The sequence below is a fragment of the Rhinoderma darwinii genome, chromosome 5 (assembly GCF_050947455.1).
Source record: "Rhinoderma darwinii isolate aRhiDar2 chromosome 5, aRhiDar2.hap1, whole genome shotgun sequence".
Lineage (NCBI taxonomy): Eukaryota > Metazoa > Chordata > Amphibia > Anura > Rhinodermatidae > Rhinoderma > Rhinoderma darwinii.
Window position 1 is genome coordinate 14,535,702 of NC_134691.1, and position 25,573 is coordinate 14,561,274.

At 48.6% G+C, this 25,573-nt stretch overlaps 1 protein-coding gene across 1 annotated transcript in view; it reads left to right on the forward strand.

Annotated features, from left to right (window-relative positions):
* The window catches only part of DNAAF11 (dynein axonemal assembly factor 11), a 75,907-nt gene that overhangs the window by 47,125 nt on the left and 3,209 nt on the right, over positions 1 to 25,573 (forward strand). Inside the window, exons 2-5 of the mRNA XM_075827935.1 lie at positions 18,449 to 18,616; positions 18,753 to 18,830; positions 22,974 to 23,146; positions 24,102 to 24,331. Coding sequence (XP_075684050.1) covers positions 18,449 to 18,616; positions 18,753 to 18,830; positions 22,974 to 23,146; positions 24,102 to 24,331 — 649 coding nt within the window. The remainder of the gene's footprint in view (positions 1 to 18,448; positions 18,617 to 18,752; positions 18,831 to 22,973; positions 23,147 to 24,101; positions 24,332 to 25,573) is intronic.

The following is a 25,573-nucleotide window of genomic DNA, read 5'->3' on the forward strand; positions in this document are numbered from 1 at the left end:
AGATCTGTGCACCCGCTATATACTTCTTATAACCCATACACGGCTGTCCTCGGAGATCTGTGCACCCGCTATATACTTCTTATATCCCATACACGGCTGTCCTCGGAGATCTGTGCACCCGCTATATACTTCTTATAACCCATACACGGCTGTCCTCGGAGAGCTGTGTACCTGCTATATACTTCTTATATCCCATACACGTCTGTCCTCGGAGAGCTGTGTACCCGCTATATACTTCTTATAACCCATACACTGCTGTGCTCGGAGAGCTGTGCACCCGCTATATACTTCTTATAACCCGTACACGGCTGTCCTCGGAGATCTGTGCACCCGCTATATACTTCTTATATCCCATACACGGCTGTCCTCGGAGATCTGTGTACCCGCTATATACTTCTTATATCCCATACACGGCTGTCCTCGGAGAGCTGTGTACCCGCTATATACTTCTTATATCCCATACACGGCTGTCCTCGGAGATCTGTCCACCCGCTATATACTTCTTATAACCCATACACGTCTGTCCTCGGAGATCTGTGTACCCGCTATATACTTCTTATAACCCATACACGGCTGTCCTCGGAGATCTGTGCACCCGCTATATACTTCTTATATCCCATACACGGCTGTCCTCGGAGATCTGTGCACCCGCTATATACTTCTTATATCCCATACACGGCTGTCCTCGGAGATCTGTGCACCCGCTATATACTTCTTATATCCCATACACGGCTGTCCTCGGAGATCTGTGCACCCGCTATATACTTCTTATATCCCATACACGGCTGTCCTCGGAGAGCTGTGCACCCGCTATATACTTCTTATAACCCATACACGGCTGTCCTCGGAGATCTGTGCACCCGCTATATACTTCTTATAGCCCGTACACGGCTGTCCTCGGAGATCTGTGCACCCGCTATATACTTCTTATAACCCATACACGGCTGTCCTCGGAGAGCTGTGTACCCGCTATATACTTCTTATAGCCCGTACACGGCTGTCCTCGGAGATCTGTGCACCCGCTATATACTTCTTATATCCCATACACGGCTGTCCTCGGAGATCTGTGCACCCGCTATATACTTCTTATAGCCCGTACACGGCTGTCCTCGGAGATCTGTGCACCCGCTATATACTTCTTATATCCCATACACGGCTGTCCTCGGAGATCTGTGCACCCGCTATATACTTCTTATATCCCATACACGGCTGTCCTCGGAGATCTGTGCACCCGCTATATACTTCTTATATCCCATACACGGCTGTCCTCGGAGATCTGTGTACCCGCTATATACTTCTTATAACCCATACACGGCTGTCCTCGGAGACCTGTGTACCCGCTATATACTTCTTATAACCCATACACGGCTGTCCTCGGAGAGCTGTGCACCCGCTATATACTTCTTATAACCCATACACGGCTGTCCTCGGAGATCTGTGTACCCGCTATATACTTCTTATAACCCATACACGGCTGTCCTCGGAGAGCTGTGCACCCGCTATATACTTCTTATAACCCATACACGGCTGTCCTCGGAGATCTGTGCACCCGCTATATACTTCTTATATCCCATACACGGCTGTCCTCGGAGATCTGTGTACCCGCTATATACTTCTTATAACCCATACACGGCTGTCCTCGGAGAGCTGTGTACCCGCTATATACTCCTTATATCCCATACACGGCTGTCCTCGGAGATCTGTGTACCCGCTATATACTTCTTATAACCCATACACGGCTGTCCTCGGAGAGCTGTGTACCCGCTATATACTCCTTATATCCCATACACGGCTGTCCTCGGAGATCTGTGCACCCGCTATATACTTCTTATAACCCATACACGGCTGTCCTCGGAGATCTGTGCACCCGCTATATACTTCTTATATCCCATACACGGCTGTGCTCGGAGAGCTGTGCACCCGCTATATACTTCTTATAACCCATACACGGCTGTCCTCGGAGAGCTGTGCACCCGCTATATACTTCTTATATCCCATACATGGCTGTGCTCGGAGAGCTGTGTACCCGCTATATACTTCTTATATCCCATACACGGCTGTCCTCGGAGATCTGTGCACCCGCTATATACTTCTTATAACCCATACACGGCTGTCCTCGGAGATCTGTGTACCCGCTATATACTTCTTATAACCCATACACGGCTGTCCTCGGAGATCTGTGTACCCGCGATATACTTCTTATAACCCATACACGGCTGTCCTCGGAGAGCTGTGTACCCGCTATATACTTCTTATAACCCATACACGGCTGTGCTCGGAGATCTGTGCACCCGCTATATACTTCTTATAACCCATACACGGCTGTGCTCGGAGATCTGTGCACCCGCTATATACTTCTTATAACCCATACACGTCTGTCCTCGGAGAGCTGTGTACCCGCTATATACTTCTTATAACCCATACACGGCTGTCCTCGGAGAGCTGTGTACCCGCTATATACTTCTTATAGCCCGTACACGGCTGTCCTCGGAGATCTGTGCACCCGCTATATACTTCTTATATCCCATACACGGCTGTCCTCGGAGATCTGTGCACCCGCTATATACTTCTTATATCCCATACACGGCTGTCCTCGGAGATCTGTGCACCCGCTATATACTTCTTATATCCCATACACGGCTGTCCTCGGAGATCTGTGTACCCGCTATATACTTCTTATAACCCATACACGGCTGTCCTCGGAGACCTGTGTACCCGCTATATACTTCTTATAACCCATACACGGCTGTCCTCGGAGAGCTGTGCACCCGCTATATACTTCTTATAACCCATACACGGCTGTCCTCGGAGATCTGTGTACCCGCTATATACTTCTTATAACCCATACACGGCTGTCCTCGGAGAGCTGTGCACCCGCTATATACTTCTTATAACTCATACACGGCTGTCCTCGGAGATCTGTGTACCCGCTATATACTTCTTATATCCCATACACGGCTGTCCTCGGAGAGCTGTGTACCTGCTATATACTTCTTATATCCCATACACGTCTGTCCTCGGAGAGCTGTGCACCTGCTATATACTTCTTATAACCCATATACGGCTGTCCTCGGAGATCTGTGTACCCGCTATATACTACTTATAACCCATACACGGCTGTCCTCGGAGATCTGTGCACCCGCTATATACTTCTTATATCCCATACACGGCTGTCCTCGGAGATCTGTGCACCCGCTATATACTTCTTATAGCCCATACACGGCTGTCCTCGGAGAGCTGTGCACCCGCTATATACTTCTTATAACTCATACACGGCTGTCCTCGGAGATCTGTGCACCCGCTATATACTTCTTATAACCCATACACGGCTGTCCTCGGAGAGCTGTGTACCCGCTATATACTTCTTATATCCCATACACGGCTGTCCTCGGAGAGCTGTGTACCCGCTATATACTTCTTATATCCCATACACGGCTGTCCTCGGAGACCTCTGCACCCGCTATATACTTCTTATAACCCATACACGGCTGTGCTCGGAGACCTCTGCACCCGCTATATACTTCTTATAACCCATACACGGCTGTCCTCGGAGAGCTGTGTACCCGCTATATACTTCTTATAACCCATACACGGCTGTACTCGGAGATCTCTGCACCCGCTATATACTTCTTATAACCCATACACGGCTGTCCTCGGAGATCTGTGTACCCGCTATATACTTCTTATATCCCATACACGTCTGTCCTCGGAGAGCTGTGTACCCGCTATATACTTCTTATATCCCATACACGGCTGTCCTCGGAGAGCTGTGTACCCGCTATATACTTCTTATAACCCATACACGGCTGTGCTCGGAGACCTCTGCACCCGCTATATACTTCTTATATCCCATACACGGCTGTCCTCGGAGAGCTGTGTACCCGCTATATACTTCTTATATCCCATACACGGCTGTCCTCGGAGATCTGTGCACCCGCTATATACTTCTTATATCCCATACACGGCTGTCCTCGGAGATCTGTGCACCCGCTATATACTTCTTATATCCCATACACGGCTGTCCTCGGAGATCTGTGCACCCGCTATATACTTCTTATAGCCCGTACACGGCTGTCCTCGGAGATCTGTGCACCCGCTATATACTTCTTATAACCCATACACGGCTGTCCTCGGAGAGCTGTGTACCCGCTATATACTTCTTATAGCCCGTACACGGCTGTCCTCGGAGATCTGTGCACCCGCTATATACTTATATCCCATACACGGCTGTCCTCGGAGATCTGTGCACCCGCTATATACTTCTTATAGCCCGTACACGGCTGTCCTCGGAGATCTGTGCACCCGCTATATACTTCTTATAACCCATACACGGCTGTCCTCGGAGAGCTGTGCACCCGCTATATACTTCTTATATCCCATACACGGCTGTCCTCGGAGATCTGTGTACCCGCTATATACTTCTTATATCCCATACACGGCTGTCCTCGGAGATCTGTGTACCCGCTATATACTTCTTATATCCCATACACGGCTGTCCTCGGAGATCTGTGCACCCGCTATATACTTCTTATATCCCATACACGGCTGTCCTCGGAGATCTGTGTACCCGCTATATACTTCTTATAACCCATACACGGCTGTCCTCGGAGAGCTGTGCACCCGCTATATACTTCTTATAACCCATACACGGCTGTCCTCGGAGATCTGTGTACCCGCTATATACTTCTTATAACCCATACACGTCTGTCCTCGGAGAGCTGTGCACCCGCTATATACTTCTTATAACTCATACACGGCTGTCCTCGGAGAGCTGTGTACCTGCTATATACTTCTTATATCCCATACACGTCTGTCCTCGGAGAGCTGTGCACCCGCTATATACTTCTTATAACCCATACACGGCTGTCCTCGGAGATCTGTGCACCCGCTATATACTTCTTATAACCCATACACGGCTGTCCTCGGAGAGCTGTGTACCCGCTATATACTTCTTATATCCCATACACGGCTGTCCTCGGAGAGCTGTGTACCCGCTATATACTTCTTATAACCCATACACGGCTGTGCTCGGAGACCTCTGCACCCGCTATATACTTCTTATAACCCATACACGGCTGTGCTCGGAGAGCTGTGTACCCGCTATATACTTCTTATATCCCATACACGGCTGTCCTCGGAGATCTGTGCACCCGCTATATACTTCTTATAACCCATACACGGCTGTCCTCGGAGATCTGTGTACCCGCTATATACTTCTTATAACCCATACACGGCTGTCCTCGGAGAGCTGTGCACCCGCTATATACTTCTTATAACCCATACACGGCTGTGCTCGGAGAGCTGTGTACCCGCTATATACTTCTTATAACCCATACACGGCTGTGCTCGGAGATCTGTGCACCCGCTATATACTTCTTATAACCCATACACGTCTGTCCTCGGAGAGCTGTGTACCCGCTATATACTTCTTATAACCCATACACGGCTGTCCTCGGAGATCTGTGTACCCGCTATATACTTCTTATAACCCATACACGGCTGTCCTCGGAGATCTGTGTACCTGCTATATACTTCTTATAACCCATACACGTCTGTCCTCGGAGAGCTGTGTACCCGCTATATACTTCTTATAACCCATACACGTCTGTCCTCGGAGAGCTGTGTACCCGCTATATACTTCTTATAACCCATACACGGCTGTCCTCGGAGATCTGTGTACCCGCTATATACTTCTTATAACCCATACACGGCTGTCCTCGGAGAGCTGTGTACCCGCTATATACTTCTTATAACCCATACACGGCTGTACTCGGAGATCTCTGCACCCGCTATATACTTCTTATAACCCATACACGGCTGTCCTCGGAGATCTGTGTACCCGCTATATACTTCTTATATCCCATACACGTCTGTCCTCGGAGAGCTGTGTACCCGCTATATACTTCTTATAACCCATACACTGCTGTGCTCGGAGAGCTGTGTACCCGCTATATACTTCTTATAACCCATACACGGCTGTGCCTGGAGATCTGTGCACCCGCTATATACTTCTTATATCCCATACACGGCTGTCCTCGGAGATCTGTGCACCCGCTATATAGTTCTTATAACCCGTACACGGCTGTCCTCGGAGATCTGTGCACCCGCTATATACTTCTTATATCCCATACACGGCTGTCCTCGGAGAGCTGTGTACCCGCTATATACTTCTTATATCCCATACACGGCTGTCCTCGGAGAGCTGTGCACCCGCTATATACTTCTTATAACCCATACACGGCTGTCCTCGGAGAGCTGTGTACCCGCTATATACTCCTTATATCCCATACACGGCTGTCCTCGGAGATCTGTGCACCCGCTATATACTTCTTATAACCCATACACGGCTGTCCTCGGAGATCTGTGCACCCGCTATATACTTCTTATAACCCATACACGGCTGTCCTCGGAGATCTGTGCACCCGCTATATACTTCTTATAACCCATACACGTCTGTCCTCGGAGAGCTGTGTACCCGCTATATACTTCTTATAACCCATACACGGCTGTCCTCGGAGATCTGTGTACCCGCTATATACTTCTTATAACCCATACACGGCTGTCCTCGGAGATCTGTGTACCTGCTATATACTTCTTATAACCCATACACGTCTGTCCTCGGAGAGCTGTGTACCCGCTATATACTTCTTATAACCCATACACGGCTGTCCTCGGAGAGCTGTGTACCCGCTATATACTTCTTATAACCCATACACGGCTGTCCTCGGAGATCTGTGTACCCGCTATATACTTCTTATAACCCATACACGGCTGTCCTCGGAGAGCTGTGTACCCGCTATATACTTCTTATAACCCATACACGGCTGTACTCGGAGATCTCTGCACCCGCTATATACTTCTTATATCCCATACACGGCTGTCCTCGGAGATCTGTGTACCCGCTATATACTTCTTATATCCCATACACGGCTGTCCTCGGAGAGCTGTGTACCCGCTATATACTTCTTATAACCCATACACTGCTGTGCTCGGAGAGCTGTGTACCCGCTATATACTTCTTATAACCCATACACGGCTGTGCCTGGAGATCTGTGCACCCGCTATATACTTCTTATATCCCATACACGGCTGTCCTCGGAGATCTGTGCACCCGCTATATAGTTCTTATAACCCGTACACGGCTGTCCTCGGAGATCTGTGCACCCGCTATATACTTCTTATATCCCATACACGGCTGTCCTCGGAGAGCTGTGCACCCGCTATATACTTCTTATATCCCATACACGGCTGTCCTCGGAGATCTGTGTACCCGCTATATACTTCTTATATCCCATACACGGCTGTCCTCGGAGAGCTGTGCACCCGCTATATACTTCTTATATCCCATACACGGCTGTCCTCGGAGAGCTGTGCACCCGCTATATACTTCTTATATCCCATACACGGCTGTCCTCGGAGATCTGTGCACCCGCTATATACTTCTTATATCCCATACACGGCTGTCCTCGGAGATCTGTGCACCCGCTATATACTTCTTATAACCCATACACGGCTGTCCTCGGAGATCTGTGCACCCGCTATATACTTCTTATAACCCATACACGGCTGTCCTCGGAGATCTGTGCACCCGCTATATACTTCTTATAACCCATACACGGCTGTCCTCGGAGATCTGTGCACCCGCTATATACTTCTTATATCCCATACACGGCTGTCCTCGGAGAGCTGTGCACCCGCTATATACTTCTTATATCCCATACACGGCTGTCCTCGGAGATCTGTGCACCCGCTATATACTTCTTATATCCCATACACGGCTGTCCTCGGAGATCTGTGCACCCGCTATATACTTCTTATAACCCATACACGGCTGTCCTCGGAGATCTGTGCACCCGCTATATACTTCTTATAACCCATACACGGCTGTCCTCGGAGATCTGTGCACCCGCTATATACTTCTTATAGCCCGTACACGGCTGTCCTCGGAGATCTGTGCACCCGCTATATACTTCTTATAACCCATACACGGCTGTCCTCGGAGATCTGTGTACCCGCTATATACTCCTTATATCCCATACACGGCTGTCCTCGGAGATCTGTGCACCCGCTATATACTTCTTATAACCGATACACGGCTGTCCTCGGAGATCTGTGTACCCGCTATATACTTCTTATAACCCATACACGGCTGTGCTCGGAGATCTGTGCACCCGCTATATACTTCTTATATCCCATACACGGCTGTGCTCGGAGATCTGTGTACCCGCTATATACTTCTTATATCCCATACACGGCTGTCCTCGGAGATCTGTGCACCCGCTATATACTTCTTATATCCCATACACGGCTGTCCTCGGAGAGCTGTGCACCCGCTATATACTTCTTATAACCCATACACGGCTGTCCTCGGAGAGCTGTGTACCCGCTATATACTCCTTATATCCCATACACGGCTGTCCTCGGAGATCTGTGCACCCGCTATATACTTCTTATAACCCATACACGGCTGTCCTCGGAGATCTGTGCACCCGCTATATACTTCTTATATCCCATACACGGCTGTGCTCGGAGAGCTGTGCACCCGCTATATACTTCTTATAACCCATACACGGCTGTCCTCGGAGAGCTGTGCACCCGCTATATACTTCTTATATCCCATACATGGCTGTGCTCGGAGAGCTGTGTACCCGCTATATACTTCTTATATCCCATACACGGCTGTCCTCGGAGATCTGTGCACCCGCTATATACTTCTTATAACCCATACACGGCTGTCCTCGGAGATCTGTGTACCCGCTATATACTTCTTATAACCCATACATGGCTGTCCTCGGAGAGCTGTGCACCCGCTATATACTTCTTATAACCCATACACGGCTGTCCTCGGAGAGCTGTGTACCCGCTATATACTTCTTATATCCCATACACGGCTGTCCTCGGAGATCTGTGCATCCGCTATATACTTCTTATATCCCATACACGGCTGTGCTCGGAGATCTGTGTACCCGCTATATACTTCTTATATCCCATACACGGCTGTCCTCGGAGATCTGTGCACCCGCTATATACTTCTTATAACCCATACACGGCTGTCCTCGGAGATCTGTGCACCCGCTATATACTTCTTATAACCCATACACGGCTGTCCTCGGAGATCTGTGTACCCGCGATATACTTCTTATAACCCATACACGGCTGTCCTCGGAGAGCTGTGTACCCGCTATATACTTCTTATAACCCATACACGGCTGTGCTCGGAGATCTGTGCACCCGCTATATACTTCTTATAACCCATACACGGCTGTGCTCGGAGATCTGTGCACCCGCTATATACTTCTTATAACCCATACACGTCTGTCCTCGGAGAGCTGTGTACCCGCTATATACTTCTTATAACCCATACACGGCTGTCCTCGGAGAGCTGTGTACCTGCTATATACTTCTTATAACCCATACACGGCTGTACTCAGAGATCTCTGCACCCGCTATATACTTCTTATAACCCATACACTGCTGTGCTCGGAGATCTGTGTACCCGCTATATACTTCTTATATCCCATACACGGCTGTACTCGGAGATCTCTGCACCCGCTATATACTTCTTATAACCCATACACGGCTGTCCTCGGAGAGCTGTGTACCTGCTATATACTTCTTATAACCCATACACGGCTGTCCTCGGAGAGCTGTGTACCCGCTATATACTTCTTATATCCCATACACGTCTGTCCTCGGAGAGCTGTGTACCCGCTATATACTTCTTATAACCCATACACTGCTGTGCTCGGAGAGCTGTGCACCCGCTATATACTTCTTATAACCCGTACACGGCTGTCCTCGGAGATCTGTGCACCCGCTATATACTTCTTATATCCCATACACGGCTGTCCTCGGAGAGCTGTGTACCCGCTATATACTTCTTATATCCCATACACGGCTGTCCTCGGAGAGCTGTGCACCCGCTATATACTTCTTATAACCCATACACGGCTGTGCTCGGAGATCTGTGTACCCGCTATATACTTCTTATATCCCATACACGGCTGTGCTCGGAGAGCTGTGTACCTGCTATATACTTCTTATATCCCATACACGTCTGTCCTCGGAGATCTGTGCACCCGCTATATACTTCTTATATCCCATACACGTCTGTCCTCGGAGATCTGTGCACCTGCTATATACTTCTTATAACCCATACACGGCTGTCCTCAGAGAGCTGTGTACCCGCTATATACTTCTTATAACCCATACACGGCTGTGCTCGGAGACCTCTGCACCCGCTATATACTTCTTATAACCCATACACGGCTGTCCTCGGAGATCTGTGTACCCGCTATATACTTCTTATATCCCATACACGTCTGTCCTCGGAGAGCTGTGTACCCGCTATATACTTCTTATATCCCATACACGGCTGTCCTCGGAGAGCTGTGTACCCGCTATATACTTCTTATAACCCATACACGGCTGTGCTCGGAGACCTCTGCACCCGCTATATACTTCTTATATCCCATACACGGCTGTCCTCGGAGAGCTGTGTACCCGCTATATACTTCTTATATCCCATACACGGCTGTCCTCGGAGATCTGTGCACCCGCTATATACTTCTTATATCCCATACACGGCTGTCCTCGGAGATCTGTGCACCCGCTATATACTTCTTATATCCCATACACGGCTGTCCTCGGAGAGCTGTGCACCCGCTATATACTTCTTATAACCCATACACGGCTGTCCTCGGAGATCTGTGCACCCGCTATATACTTCTTATAGCCCGTACACGGCTGTCCTCGGAGATCTGTGCACCCGCTATATACTTCTTATAACCCATACACGGCTGTCCTCGGAGAGCTGTGTACCCGCTATATACTTCTTATAGCCCATACACGGCTGTCCTCGGAGATCTGTGCACCCGCTATATACTTCTTATAGCCCGTACACGGCTGTCCTCGGAGATCTGTGCACCCGCTATATACTTCTTATATCCCATACACGGCTGTCCTCGGAGATCTGTGCACCCGCTATATACTTCTTATATCCCATACACGGCTGTCCTCGGAGATCTGTGCACCCGCTATATACTTCTTATAACCCATACACGGCTGTCCTCGGAGATCTGTGCACCCGCTATATACTTCTTATAACCCATACACGGCTGTCCTCGGAGATCTGTGTACCCGCTATATACTTCTTATAGCCCGTACACGGCTGTCCTCGGAGATCTGTGCACCCGCTATATACTTCTTATATCCCATACACGGCTGTCCTCGGAGATCTGTGCACCCGCTATATACTTCTTATATCCCATACACGGCTGTCCTCGGAGATCTGTGCACCCGCTATATACTTCTTATATCCCATACACGGCTGTCCTCGGAGATCTGTGCACCCGCTATATACTTCTTATAACCCATACACGGCTGTCCTCGGAGAGCTGTGCACCCGCTATATACTTCTTATAACTCATACACGGCTGTCCTCGGAGAGCTGTGTACCTGCTATATACTTCTTATATCCCATACACGTCTGTCCTCGGAGAGCTGTGCACCTGCTATATACTTCTTATAACCCATACACGGCTGTCCTCGGAGAGCTGTGTACCCGCTATATACTTCTTATATCCCATACACGGCTGTCCTCGGAGAGCTGTGTACCCGCTATATACTTCTTATAACCCATACACGGCTGTGCTCGGAGACCTCTGCACCCGCTATATACTTCTTATAACCCATACACGGCTGTCCTCGGAGATCTGTGTACCCGCTATATACTTCTTATAACCCATACACGGCTGTCCTCGGAGATCTGTGTACCCGCTATATACTTCTTATATCCCATACACGGCTGTCCTCGGAGAGCTGTGTACCTGCTATATACTTCTTATAACCCATACACGGCTGTGCTCGGAGAGCTGTGTACCCGCTATATACTTCTTATATCCCATACACGGCTGTCCTCGGAGATCTGTGCACCCGCTATATACTTCTTATAACCCATACACGGCTGTCCTCGGAGATCTGTGTACCCGCTATATACTTCTTATAACCCATACACGGCTGTCCTCGGAGAGCTGTGTACCCGCTATATACTTCTTATAACCCATACACGGCTGTGCTTGGAGATCTGTGCACCCGCTATATACTTCTTATAACCCATACACGTCTGTCCTCGGAGAGCTGTGTACCCGATATATACTTCTTATAACCCATACACGGCTGTCCTCGGAGATCTGTGTACCCGCTATATACTTCTTATAACCCATACACGGCTGTCCTCGGAGATCTGTGTACCTGCTATATACTTCTTATAACCCATACACGTCTGTCCTCGGAGAGCTGTGTACCCGCTATATACTTCTTATAACCCATACACGGCTGTCCTCGGAGAGCTGTGTACCTGCTATATACTTCTTATATCCCATACACGGCTGTGCTCGGAGATCTGTGTACCCGCTATATACTTCTTATAACCCATACACGGCTGTACTCGGAGATCTCTGCACCCGCTATATACTTCTTATAACCCATACACGGCTGTCCTCGGAGATCTGTGTACCCGCTATATACTTCTTATATCCCATACACGTCTGTCCTCGGATAGCTGTGTACCCGCTATATACTTCTTATAACCCATACACTGCTGTGCTCGGAGAGCTGTGCACCCGCTATATAGTTCTTATAACCCGTACACGGCTGTCCTCGGAGAGCTGTGCACCCGCTATATAGTTCTTATAACCCGTACACGGCTGTCCTCGGAGATCTGTGCACCCGCTATATACTTCTTATATCCCATACACGGCTGTCCTCGGAGAGCTGTGTACCCGCTATATACTTCTTATATCCCATACACGGCTGTCCTCGGAGAGCTGTGTACCCGCTATATACTTCTTATATCCCATACACGGCTGTCCTCGGAGATCTGTGCACCCGCTATATACTTCTTATATCCCATACACGGCTGTCCTCGGAGAGCTGTGCACCCTCTATATACTTCTTATAACCCATACACTGCTGTGCTCGGAGATCTGTGTACCCGCGATATACTTCTTATAACCCATACACGGCTGTCCTCGGAGATCTGTGCACCCGCTATATACTTCTTATAACCCATACACGGCTGTCCTCGGAGATCTGTGCACCCGCTATATACTTCTTATAGCCCGTACACGGCTGTCCTCGGAGATTTGTGCACCCGCTATATACTTCTTATAACCCATACACGGCTGTCCTCGGAGATCTGTGTACCCGCTATATACTCCTTATATCCCATACACGGCTGTCCTCGGAGATCTGTGCACCCGCTATATACTTCTTATAACCGATACACGGCTGTCCTCGGAGAGCTGTGTACCCGCTATATACTTCTTATATCCCATACACGGCTGTGCTCGGAGATCTGTGCACCCGCTATATACTTCTTATAACCGATACACGGCTGTCCTCGGAGAGCTGTGTACCCGCTATATACTCCTTATATCCCATACACGGCTGTCCTCGGAGATCTGTGTACCCGCTATATACTTCTTATAACCCATACACGGCTGTGCTCGGAGATCTGTGCACCCGCTATATACTTCTTATATCCCATACACGGCTGTGCTCGGAGATCTGTGTACCCGCTATATACTTCTTATATCCCATACACGGCTGTCCTCGGAGATCTGTGCACCCGCTATATACTTCTTATATCCCATACACGGCTGTCCTCGGAGATCTGTGTACCCGCTATATACTTCTTATAACCCATACACGGCTGTCCTCGGAGAGCTGTGTACCCGCTATATACTCCTTATATCCCATACACGGCTGTCCTCGGAGATCTGTGCACCCGCTATATACTTCTTATAACCCATACACGGCTGTCCTCGGAGATCTGTGCACCCGCTATATACTTCTTATATCCCATACACGGCTGTGCTCGGAGAGCTGTGCACCCGCTATATACTTCTTATATCCCATACACGGCTGTCCTCGGAGATCTGTGCACCTGCTATATACTTCTTATAACCCATACACGGCTGTCCTCGGAGAGCTGTGCACCCGCTATATACTTCTTATATCCCATACATGGCTGTGCTCGGAGAGCTGTGTACCCGCTATATACTTCTTATATCCCATACACGGCTGTCCTCGGAGATCTGTGCACCCGCTATATACTTCTTATAACCCATACACGGCTGTCCTCGGAGATCTGTGTACCCGCTATATACTTCTTATAACCCATACACGGCTGTCCTCGGAGATCTGTGTACCCGCGATATACTTCTTATAACCCATACACGGCTGTCCTCGGAGAGCTGTGTACCCGCTATATACTTCTTATAACCCATACACGGCTGTGCTCGGAGATCTGTGCACCCGCTATATACTTCTTATAACCCATACACGTCTGTCCTCGGAGAGCTGTGTACCCGCTATATACTTCTTATAACCGATACACGGCTGTCCTCGGAGAGCTGTGTACCCGCTATATACTTCTTATAACCCATACACGGCTGTCCTCGGAGAGCTGTGTACCTGCTATATACTTCTTATAACCCATACACGGCTGTACTCAGAGATCTCTGCACCCGCTATATACTTCTTATAACCCATACACTGCTGTGCTCGGAGATCTGTGTACCCGCTATATACTTCTTATATCCCATACACGGCTGTCCTCGGAGAGCTGTGTACCTGCTATATACTTCTTATAACCCATACACGGCTGTACTCAGAGATCTCTGCACCCGCTATATACTTCTTATAACCCATACACTGCTGTGCTCGGAGATCTCTGCACCCGCTATATACTTCTTATAACCCATACACGGCTGTCCTCGGAGATCTGTGTACCCGCTATATACTTCTTATATCCCATACACGTCTGTCCTCGGAGAGCTGTGTACCCGCTATATACTTCTTATAACCCATACACTGCTGTGCTCGGAGAGCTGTGCACCCGCTATATACTTCTTATAACCCGTACACGGCTGTCCTCGGAGATCTGTGCACCCGCTATATACTTCTTATATCCCATACACGGCTGTCCTCGGAGAGCTGTGCACCTGCTATATACTTCTTATAACCCATACACGGCTGTCCTCGGAGATCTGTGCACCCGCTATATACTTCTTATATCCCATACACGGCTGTCCTCGGAGATCTGTGCACCCGCTATATACTTCTTATATCCCATACACGGCTGTCCTCGGAGATCTGTGCACCCGCTATATACTTCTTATATCCCATACACGGCTGTACTCCGAGATCTGTGCACCCGCTATATACTTCTTATAACTCATACACGGCTGTCCTCGGAGAGCTGTGCACCCGCTATATACTTCTTATAACCCATACACGGCTGTCCTCGGAGATCTGTGCACCCGCTATATACTTCTTATAGCCCGTACACGGCTGTCCTCGGAGATCTGTGCACCCGCTATATACTTCTTATAACCCATACACGGCTGTCCTCGGAGAGCTGTGTACCCGCTATATACTTCTTATAGCCCGTACACGGCTGTCCTCGGAGATCTGTGCACCCGCTATATACTTCTTATATCCCATACACGGCTGTCCTCGGAGATCTGTGCACCCGCTATATACTTCTTATATCCCATACACGGCTGTCCTCGGAGATCTGTGCACCCGCTATATACTTCTTATATCCCATACACGGCTGTCCTCGGAGAGCTGTGTACCCGCTATATACTTCTTATATCCCATACACGGCTGTCCTCGGAGAGCTGTGCACCCGCTATATACTTCTTATAACCCATACACGGCTGTCCTCGGAGAGCTGTGCACCCGCTATATACTTCTTATATCCCATACACGGCTGTCCTCGGAGATCTGTGTACCCGCTATATACTTCTTATAACCCATACACGGCTGTCCTCGGAGACCTGTGTACCCGCTATATACTTCTTATAACCCATACACGGCTGTCCTCGGAGAGCTGTGCACCCGCTATATACTTCTTATAACCCATACACGGCTGTCCTCGGAGATCTGTGCACCCGCTATATACTTCTTATAACCCATACACAGCTCTGCTCGGAGATCTGTGCACCCGCTATATACTTCTTATAACTCATACACGGCTGTCCTCGGAGATCTGTGTACCCGCTATATACTTCTTATATCCCATACACGGCTGTCCTCGGAGATCTGTGCACCCGCTATATACTTCTTATATCCCATACACGGCTGTCCTCGGAGATCTGTGCACCTGCTATATACTTCTTATAACCCATACACGGCTGTCCTCGGAGAGCTGTGTACCCGCTATATACTTCTTATATCCCATACACGTCTGTCCTCGGAGAGCTGTGCACCCGCTATATACTTCTTATATCCCATACACGGCTGTCCTCGGAGATCTGTGCACCTGCTATATACTTCTTATAACCCATACACGGCTGTCCTCGGAGAGCTGTGTACCCGCTATATACTTCTTATAACCCATACACGGCTGTCCTCGGAGATCTGTGCACCCGCTATATACTTCTTATAACCCATACACGGCTGTCCTCGGAGATCTGGGCACCCGCTATATACTTCTTATATCCCATACACGGCTGTCCTCGGAGAGCTGTGTACCCGCTATATACTTCTTATAACCCATACACGGCTGTCCTCGGAGAGCTGTGTACCCGCTATATACTTCTTATAACCCATACACGGCTGTACTCGGAGATCTCTGCACCCGCTATATACTTCTTATAACCCATACACGGCTGTCCTCGGAGATCTGTGTACCCGCTATATACTTCTTATATCCCATACACGTCTGTCCTCGGAGAGCTGTGTACCCGCTATATACTTCTTATATCCCATACACGGCTGTCCTCGGAGAGCTGTGTACCCGCTATATACTTCTTATAACCCATACACGGCTGTGCTCGGAGACCTCTGCACCCGCTATATACTTCTTATATCCCATACACGGCTGTCCTCGGAGAGCTGTGTACCCGCTATATACTTCTTATATCCCATACACGGCTGTCCTCGGAGATCTGTGCACCCGCTATATACTTCTTATATCCCATACACGGCTGTCCTCGGAGATCTGTGCACCCGCTATATACTTCTTATAACCCATACACGGCTGTCCTCGGAGATCTGTGCACCCGCTATATACTTCTTATAACCCATACACGGCTGTCCTCGGAGAGCTGTGCACCCGCTATATACTTCTTATAACCCATACACGGCTGTCCTCGGAGAGCTGTGTACCCGCTATATACTTCTTATAGCCCGTACACGGCTGTCCTCGGAGATCTGTGCACCCGCTATATACTTCTTATATCCCATACACGGCTGTCCTCGGAGATCTGTGCACCCGCTATATACTTCTTATAGCCCGTACACGGCTGTCCTCGGAGATCTGTGCACCCGCTATATACTTCTTATAACCCATACACGGCTGTGCTCGGAGAGCTGTGCACCCGCTGTATACTTCTTATATCCCATACACGGCTGTCCTCGGAGATCTGTGCACCCGCTATATACTTCTTATAACCCATACACGTCTGTCCTCGGAGAGCTGTGCACCCGCTATATACTTCTTATAACCCATACACGGCTGTCCTCGGAGACCTGTGTACCCGCTATATACTTCTTATAACCCATACACGGCTGTCCTCGGAGATCTGTGCACCCGCTATATACTTCTTATAACCCATACACGGCTGTCCTCGGAGACCTGTGTACCCGCTATATACTTCTTATAACCCATACACGGCTGTCCTCGGAGAGCTGTGCACCCGCTATATACTTCTTATAACCCATACACGGCTGTCCTCGGAGATCTGTGTACCCGCTATATACTTCTTATAACCCATACACGGCTGTCCTCGGAGATCTGTGTACCCGCTATATACTTCTTATAACCCATACACGGCTGTCCTCGGAGAGCTGTGCACCCGCTATATACTTCTTATAACTCATACACGGCTGTCCCCGGAGATCTGTGCACCCGCTATATACTTCTTATAACCCATACACGGCTGTGCTCGGAGATCTGTGTACCCGCTATATACTTCTTATAACCCATACACGGCTGTCCTCGGAGAGCTGTGCACCCGCTATATACTTCTTATAACTCATACACGGCTGTCCTCGGAGAGCTGTGTACCTGCTATATACTTCTTATATCCCATACACGGCTGTGCTCGGAGATCTGTGTACCCGCTATATACTTCTTATAACCCATACACGGCTGTGCTCGGAGACCTCTGCACCCGCTATATACTTCTTATAACCCATACACGGCTGTCCTCGGAGAGCTGTGCACCCGCTATATACTTCTTATAACCCATACACGGCTGTGCTCGGAGATCTGTGTACCCGCTATATACTCCTTATAACCCATACACGGCTGTCCGAGTAGAATGGAAAATATCCACGAGAGCTGAAGGGGCCCCGCACTCCGACATTGACGTCTTCGGAGCCACTTGACACATGGGATGAGCTGCTGATTTGAACTTTTTTTATTCCGCAGTTACTGAAGACTTGATCAGAAGACGAGCCGAGCACAACAACTGTGAGATCTTCTCCTTGGAAGAAATTTCCCTTCACCAGCAAGATCTGGAGAGGATCGATCACCTGGATAAGTGGTGCAAAGAGCTGAAAATCCTCTATCTCCAGAACAACCTCATCCCCAAAATAGGTAGGTGTATTGCACTAGTAGGTCGCTTTCTTCTTGTGCTACTACAATTCCCAGCATGTCTTGCCAGGCCGGCTTCCTGTTTACAAATCTGTCACCATCTGATGTTCCTGCGCCCCAAATTCTTCTTATATTGCAGAAAATGTTGGCCGTCTGAAGAAACTGGAATACTTAAATTTAGCCTTGAACAACATTGAAAAGATTGAAAATCTGGAAGGTGAGTGCGCTGAATCATTTTATATCTGTATAGTGGTCTGCAGGGCCGGCATCAGGAATTTCAGGGCCCCCTACAGCTAAATTTTCTGGGCCCCCCTACCGTGGCACCGCCTGTTAACGGTACTCCGTCCAGCACTATATCATGGTACCCAGGGCCGCCATCAGGGGGGGTATTAGGGGTACTGATGTGAGAGGCCCGGCCAAACCTAATTGAAAGGGGGGCCCGGCAACTGCCGCGACTTGCCTTTGGTAGAAAAAAAAACAGGCCCCTTCAATGGGGCCCGTTTTTTTCACCAAAAGAATGTCGTGAGCTGCGGGCCCCCCTTTCAATTAGGTTTGGCCGGGCCTCTCACATCAGTACCCATAATACCCCCCCTGATGGCGGCCCTGGGTAGCATGGGGGTCGTCATGGGGGTCGTCATGGGGGCCGTCATGGGGGCCGTCATGGGGGTCGTCATGGAGGTCGTCATGGTGGCCGTCAAACACCGCCCGCCTGCGCGACCAATCGCGCGCACCCGCAAACTTCCGCGTGTGCGCATTCACGAGGGCGCACCCGCGACCGCACGCACCTGCGACCACCCGCGCACCTGCGTCCGCCTGGAACCGCGCACCGAATTTTGAGGCAGGTTTTGACCTGCCCACACTATCTTGCCGCGTTTTTTGCCCGCTGCGATTGAGGACAGCAGACAAAAAACGCCGCGAAAAATGCATTTTCTGCCTCCCATTGATTTCGATGGGAGGTCAGAGGCGGAACCGCGGCAAGAAAGGACGTGCTGCTTTTTCTTTTTTCCGCGACTGGCTCCCATTGATTTCAGATTAAATCAATGGGAGGCGGTTTTGGAAGTTGTTTGGTGCTGATTCTGACGCAGTGTCCGAGTCAATATCAAGGCCCAAAAACTCTGTGAACTGGGCCTTATTGTTAGGGCTTATTCAGACGAACGTGTAATACATCCGTGCAACGTGCGTGATTTTCACGCGCCTCGCACGGACCTATGTTAGTCTACGGGGCAGTGCAGACTGTCAGTGATTTTCACGCAGCGTGTGTCCGTGTGTCCGCTGCGTAAAACTCACGACATGTCCGATATTTGTGCATTGTTCGCGCATCACGCACCCATTGGAGTCAATGGGTGCGTGAAAATCACGCCCAGCACTTCCGCAGCCGTATAAACTATGAATGAAAACAGAAAAGCACCACGTGCTACAAACATACAAACAGAGTGTCATAATGATGGCGGCTGCGCGAAAATCACTGACAGTCTGCACGGCCCCATAGAGTAACATAGGTCCGTGCGAGGCGCGTGAAAATCACGGACGTTGCACGGATGTATTACACGTTCGTCTGAATAAGCCCCAACAATAAGGCCCAGTTCAGAGTTTTTGGGCCTTGATATTGACACTGCGTCAGAATCAGCACCAAAAAACTTCCAAAACCGCATCCCATTGATTTAATCTGAAATCAATGGGAGCCAGTCGCGGAAAAAAGAAAAAGCAGCACGTCCTTTCTTGCCGCGGTTCCGCCAATGACCTCCCATCGAAAACAGTGCGAGGCAGAAAATGCATTTTTCGCTGCGTTTTTTGTCTGCTGTCCTCAATCGCAGCAGGCAAAAAACGCAGCAAAAAACGCGGCAAGATAGTGTGGGCAGGTCAAAATCTGCCTCAAAATTCTTTAAGGAATTTTGAGGCAGATTTTTTCGGCCTGCAAAATACTCTGTGTGAACAGGGCCATACATGATCAGCACTTTGAGACACTTTACTCACTGTCAGAAGAGCTGCTCCCACTCCAGTCCACGTCAGGCGATGTCTTCAGTCCAGATGTCCAGTCCTTCACCTCCAGGCTCCAGAAAATGCCGGGGATCGTAGAACTCCTGCCGCCACGCAACAACTGGACTCCTCCCCCTCTCCTTACGCAGCTACGCTCTGGAGGAGGAGGAGACGACTAGTCTGTGCGCCGCTCTCCTTGTGTGGCTGTCCTTGCCAGTAGTTGTAGTTCGGCGATTTTCTTATGGTGCGTGCGCACCGCTTCCCTCTTGCCGGCGGGCGCAAGCGGGCGGTGTTTCACAGCGGTGTTTGACGAGAGTGGGGCCAGCAGCTCACGGCATTGTTTTGGTGAAAAGAACAGGTCCCATTGCAGGGGCCTGTTTTTTTCTACCAAAGGCAAGTCGCGGCAGTTGCCGGGCCCCCCTTTCAATTAAGTTTGGCCGGGCCCCCTACAGTAGTACCCCTAATACCCCCCTGATGGCGGCCCTGGTGGTCTGAGCTTTGTTTTTCTGATACAAAGCTCCAAACACCCTGCTTCCCTTCACACAGCCATAGAGGTCAGTGCCGTACTCGCCGTAAAGGCAGAACATGCCACAGCTACAAGGGCCCTCGGTGAGAGGGCGACACGGCCCTGAACTCCTCTTGCTACCCAACATAGAACCATAGCATTTACTTGCAGCCACCACAAGGTGGAGCTCAGTGCATAGAGATTTTTAGAAATTATAGCTGTATAAATTCACTTGCACTGAGCTCCCCCTAGTGGTGGCTGCAGGCAGTGAATTTTATCATGTACTGTAGAGGAAAGCATGGGACTTGGAGATGTATGGGGAGATGCATCAATGTATTTATGCCAGCTGTCTGGTGTATATACATAGATAAAATTTGACTGAGCGCCATTTATGAAGTACCTGCTTCACTTTTTCCAAGATAGGAGTCGGGTAAAGTTGGCGAGTCTTCAGAGTTGTGTAGAGCGCAACTTGTTTATTACATTTTTTTTTCCCCCTCGCTCCACTTACGAAGTGGTGGAAAAGGTCCGACCTGACACTTTAAGCCTTCTGGCACATCATTTCTTAGAACTCTATGTGCCACCCCTCTGTTATTCCTCCTAGCAATGAATACATTACGTTTTTGGTCTACTTTTATTGTATACGCCAGGAAAAGCTCCTGATCTATAAATTAAACGTAGATTGTGATGGAAGCATAACACAGGCTTCCGTCACCCACAGACTATTGTAAGATATGTTTAAGGGATACGTCATGAAAAGCTATTTAAGAGCTCGTGTTGTATATATTAAACAGATGGCTGTGGAATTTACCATACAGTAACATACGTCACCCATAGGCTTCCATGTTAAAAACACATATATAGAGGTATGTAAACCATTATTTACCGAAATTTACAAGTCCGATTCTTTTGGCATCCATCGAGCTAATGGAGTCCTGTGGTCATAGTTAGTGTGTGCGACGGGAGCTTTCCTGGCATACACGCTAAAGGTAAGGCTAAAACATAATGTGAATAGGGCCTAATATGGGGTGTCCCTACAATGTCTGACAATGTCCAATCAGTGCTCACAATCTAGGACTGTGTAGGGACAAGCCCATTTGACAATTTATTAATAAATTTCCAGGAGGAGTAACAGAGGAACGGCACTATGTAAAGTTCTAAGAAATGATGCTCCAGAATTATTATTTCATGGGGAATACAAGTATTTATGAAAACAGACATGTCAGGAAAAACAATAGGTCCTCTTTAACTCCTTCCTGACATTTGACGTAGGGTTACATCATAGCCAGGAAGGGGAAGTATGGAGCGGGCTCACAGGATAAATGCCCTTTTGCATCGGCCAATTATCGGGTAAACGAGAATTGCTGCTTTTTGGTCACCTCATCTCGCACAAAAAAATGGACCAAAAAGTGATCAAAAAGTCACACGTACCCCAAAATGGTGGCAACAAAAACCATAACTCATCCCGCAAAAAAAATGGCTTTTGGAAGGTGGGGAGGAAAAAAACGAAAATTAAAAAACAAAAATGGTTGTGGAGGGAAGGGGTTAAAGGGAACCTGTAATTCACATGATACTGCCGTCGCATGCAGAGTCTGGGCAGCGTCTCCAGACAGGAGTCCGGCGTATTCGTAAGCTACCGCTAGCTCCTCCCACTCTCTGCTGATTGACAGATGTCTCCCTATGGGGATGACAGGTTCCCTTTAATGGGCGCACTGTAACAAGTCATTTCTTCTGCACCGGCTGCCGCGGGGTAAATATGTGGCCCCCCACAGCTTCCCTGGTGATAACAGCTGAACTATATACCGGGCTGCTGGTGGTGGTCCTTTTGAGCCGGTCCGTCGTGACCTTACTATACATAACTACAGAATTTCCATCCATCAGGCTGTGAATCTCTACAGAAGTTGGATTTGACAGTGAATTTTGTGGGGGAAGTGTCCGGTATCCACAGCCTGAAACACAACGTTCACCTCCGAGAACTCTACCTGGTTGGAAACCCCTGTGCTCAGTTTGATGGCTACCGGAAATACGTGGTGGCTACACTCCTGCAGCTGAAGGTAAGGACTAGGAAGAGGGAAATGATGAGGGTTGTAGTCACCCGGAACAATGACTGCAGAATTACAGCTTGTTTGACTTTAGGCTCTGTTCACATTGCAGTGTACGGGACATACTCCTGAGGTATCCCTCTGACGGTAGTCTCTGACAATGTGTATATATAGATCTATATATATATATATACACAGTGACATACATCGCCCATTGACTGCAATACCAGACAAAACCTATGGATAAGAGTGGCGCTGTTTTGTGGAGAGAAAAAAAAATTAACCCTTTTATCTAATTCTGGACAATTCCTGTAACATAAAAATAGTTCCTATGCACAGATGTTATTCAGTATCAACCTGTGGTGTATATTACATTACATATATTACATGGTCCAAAAATGAGCATGAAAACGACAATGTTTCCATATACTGACAGCAAGCAGAGGACCTGAAACACTGTATATTAGGCTATACTCACACAGGGCGGACACACTGCATAGAAGTACGCAGCATATTTGTCCTGGAACCCGCTTGGAATTCTGACCCCAAAAAATTGTGGTGCAGATTTTCGGGTGGAAGGTGCTGCGGGTTTCAGGTCGGTTACGCTTCGCCGTTTTTACGCAGCGTATCCAAACCCGTGGGATCCCGGCCTCAGGAAGTTGCAGAACTTTTCATTATACAATGATTAATCGTTACGTAAAACTGCTTAAACATGAGCAGTGAATGGAATTACTTTTCAATGGCGTTTCGCCAAGGTTTACCCTCTATTGAGCCTCCTGTCATTGTTTTTCTGAATTCCTCCCTCTGCTCCGGTTTGTCGTGGAGCTGCGGTTCACCAGAGTTCATGTTCGACGGCTCTCATCTGCGTTATTAATATAACATTGCAGATTAGATTTCTGCTGTGATTATTTGTTTCTCCTCCTTCCACTCACGGGAGCTGAGATTCCGACATTGCTTTGTCTTGAAGTGGCTGGACGGGAAGGAGATTGAGCGTTCGGAGCGGATCCGGGCCCTGCAGGATTACCACCAAGTGCAGCAACAAATCACAGAACAAGAGGAGGCTTATCTGCTGAAGAGAGCCGGGGAGAGACGAGAGGCCCAGAGCAAGTCCTCCGCCCCGCAGCCCGACCGCCAGCAAGTACAAGGGAGGAACCCTGGCTTCGATGGCCGCTGGTATACGGACATCAATAATACATTGTACGTGGAACAGGTTCCGTCTTATTTGTCTGTAGCCTTTCTGTTGCCTGATGCAGAATGTGAAATGAACCCCCCCATGCTATAACATGATCTCCGAATACTAGGGCCACACCTGTACACCATTCCTGGCCAGAACTGACATTAGTATTAGTTCCCAGTAGTCGTCCTAGAGCCAGCCTCCTAAGGCTATGTTCACACGCAGAGTCAAAAACATCTCAAAATACGGAGCGGTTTTCAAGAGAAAACAGCTACTGATTTTCAGACGTTTTTTGTGCCACTCGCGATTTTCGCTGCGTTTTTTACGGCCGTTGGGACAGAACACCGTTTCCCCATTGAAATCAATGGGCAGATGTTTGGAGGCGTTCTGCTTCCGATTTTTCGGGTGTTTTTCGGCCCAAAAAACGGCCGAAAATAGGCCGTGTGAACATACCCTAAAAGTCTCCACCGGTCCACACTTTCTGTAGTAGTTTGGGTTAGTGTGTTTTGTTTTTTTTTTTGTGTTTTTTTAAAATTATCCTACAAATTCATTGTTATTATTATACAGATGACTCCAGATACAAAATGAAGGAATTTCAATGAGAAGGTTCTATTAGGCCGGGTCCCGATGGGACGGATACGCTGCGTAAAAACCACACGGCATATCCGACCTGTTACCCGCAGTACATTCCGTCCGAAAACCGCACCACATTGTGGTGCGTTTTTCCGGACGGAATTTCCACTGCAGAAGACAGCGGTACAAACTGCTCATACTTACGTAGGTCGCGGCCTCCCTGGATGACGCTGCAGCCCATGTGAGCATAGCAGCGGTGATCACATGGTATGTAACATCATCCCATGTGACTACAGCTGCAGCCTTTGATTGGCTGCAGCGATCACATGTGATGCAATGTCATCCCAGGAGGCCGGACTACAGGAAGAAGGAGGGCAAATATGGGTAAATATGATTTATTTAATATTTTTCCGTAGTTGCGATTTTTGTGGCGTAATCGCTGCGAATGCGCCCGAAAAGTCGCAACACCGGGCGTTCTGTTGCGGGTTTTGCACCCCCATTGAATTCAATGTGGAAAACCCGCAACGGAAAATCAACAAAAACGCAGCATATATTGACATGCTATGGAATTAAATGCCGCACCGCAGGTCAATATATTAACGTTTACGCTGCGGTTTGTAATCCGCAGCGTGGGCGTGAGATTTTCTGAATCTCATCCACTCTGCTGCTACTGTAAATGCTGCACTGTAAAT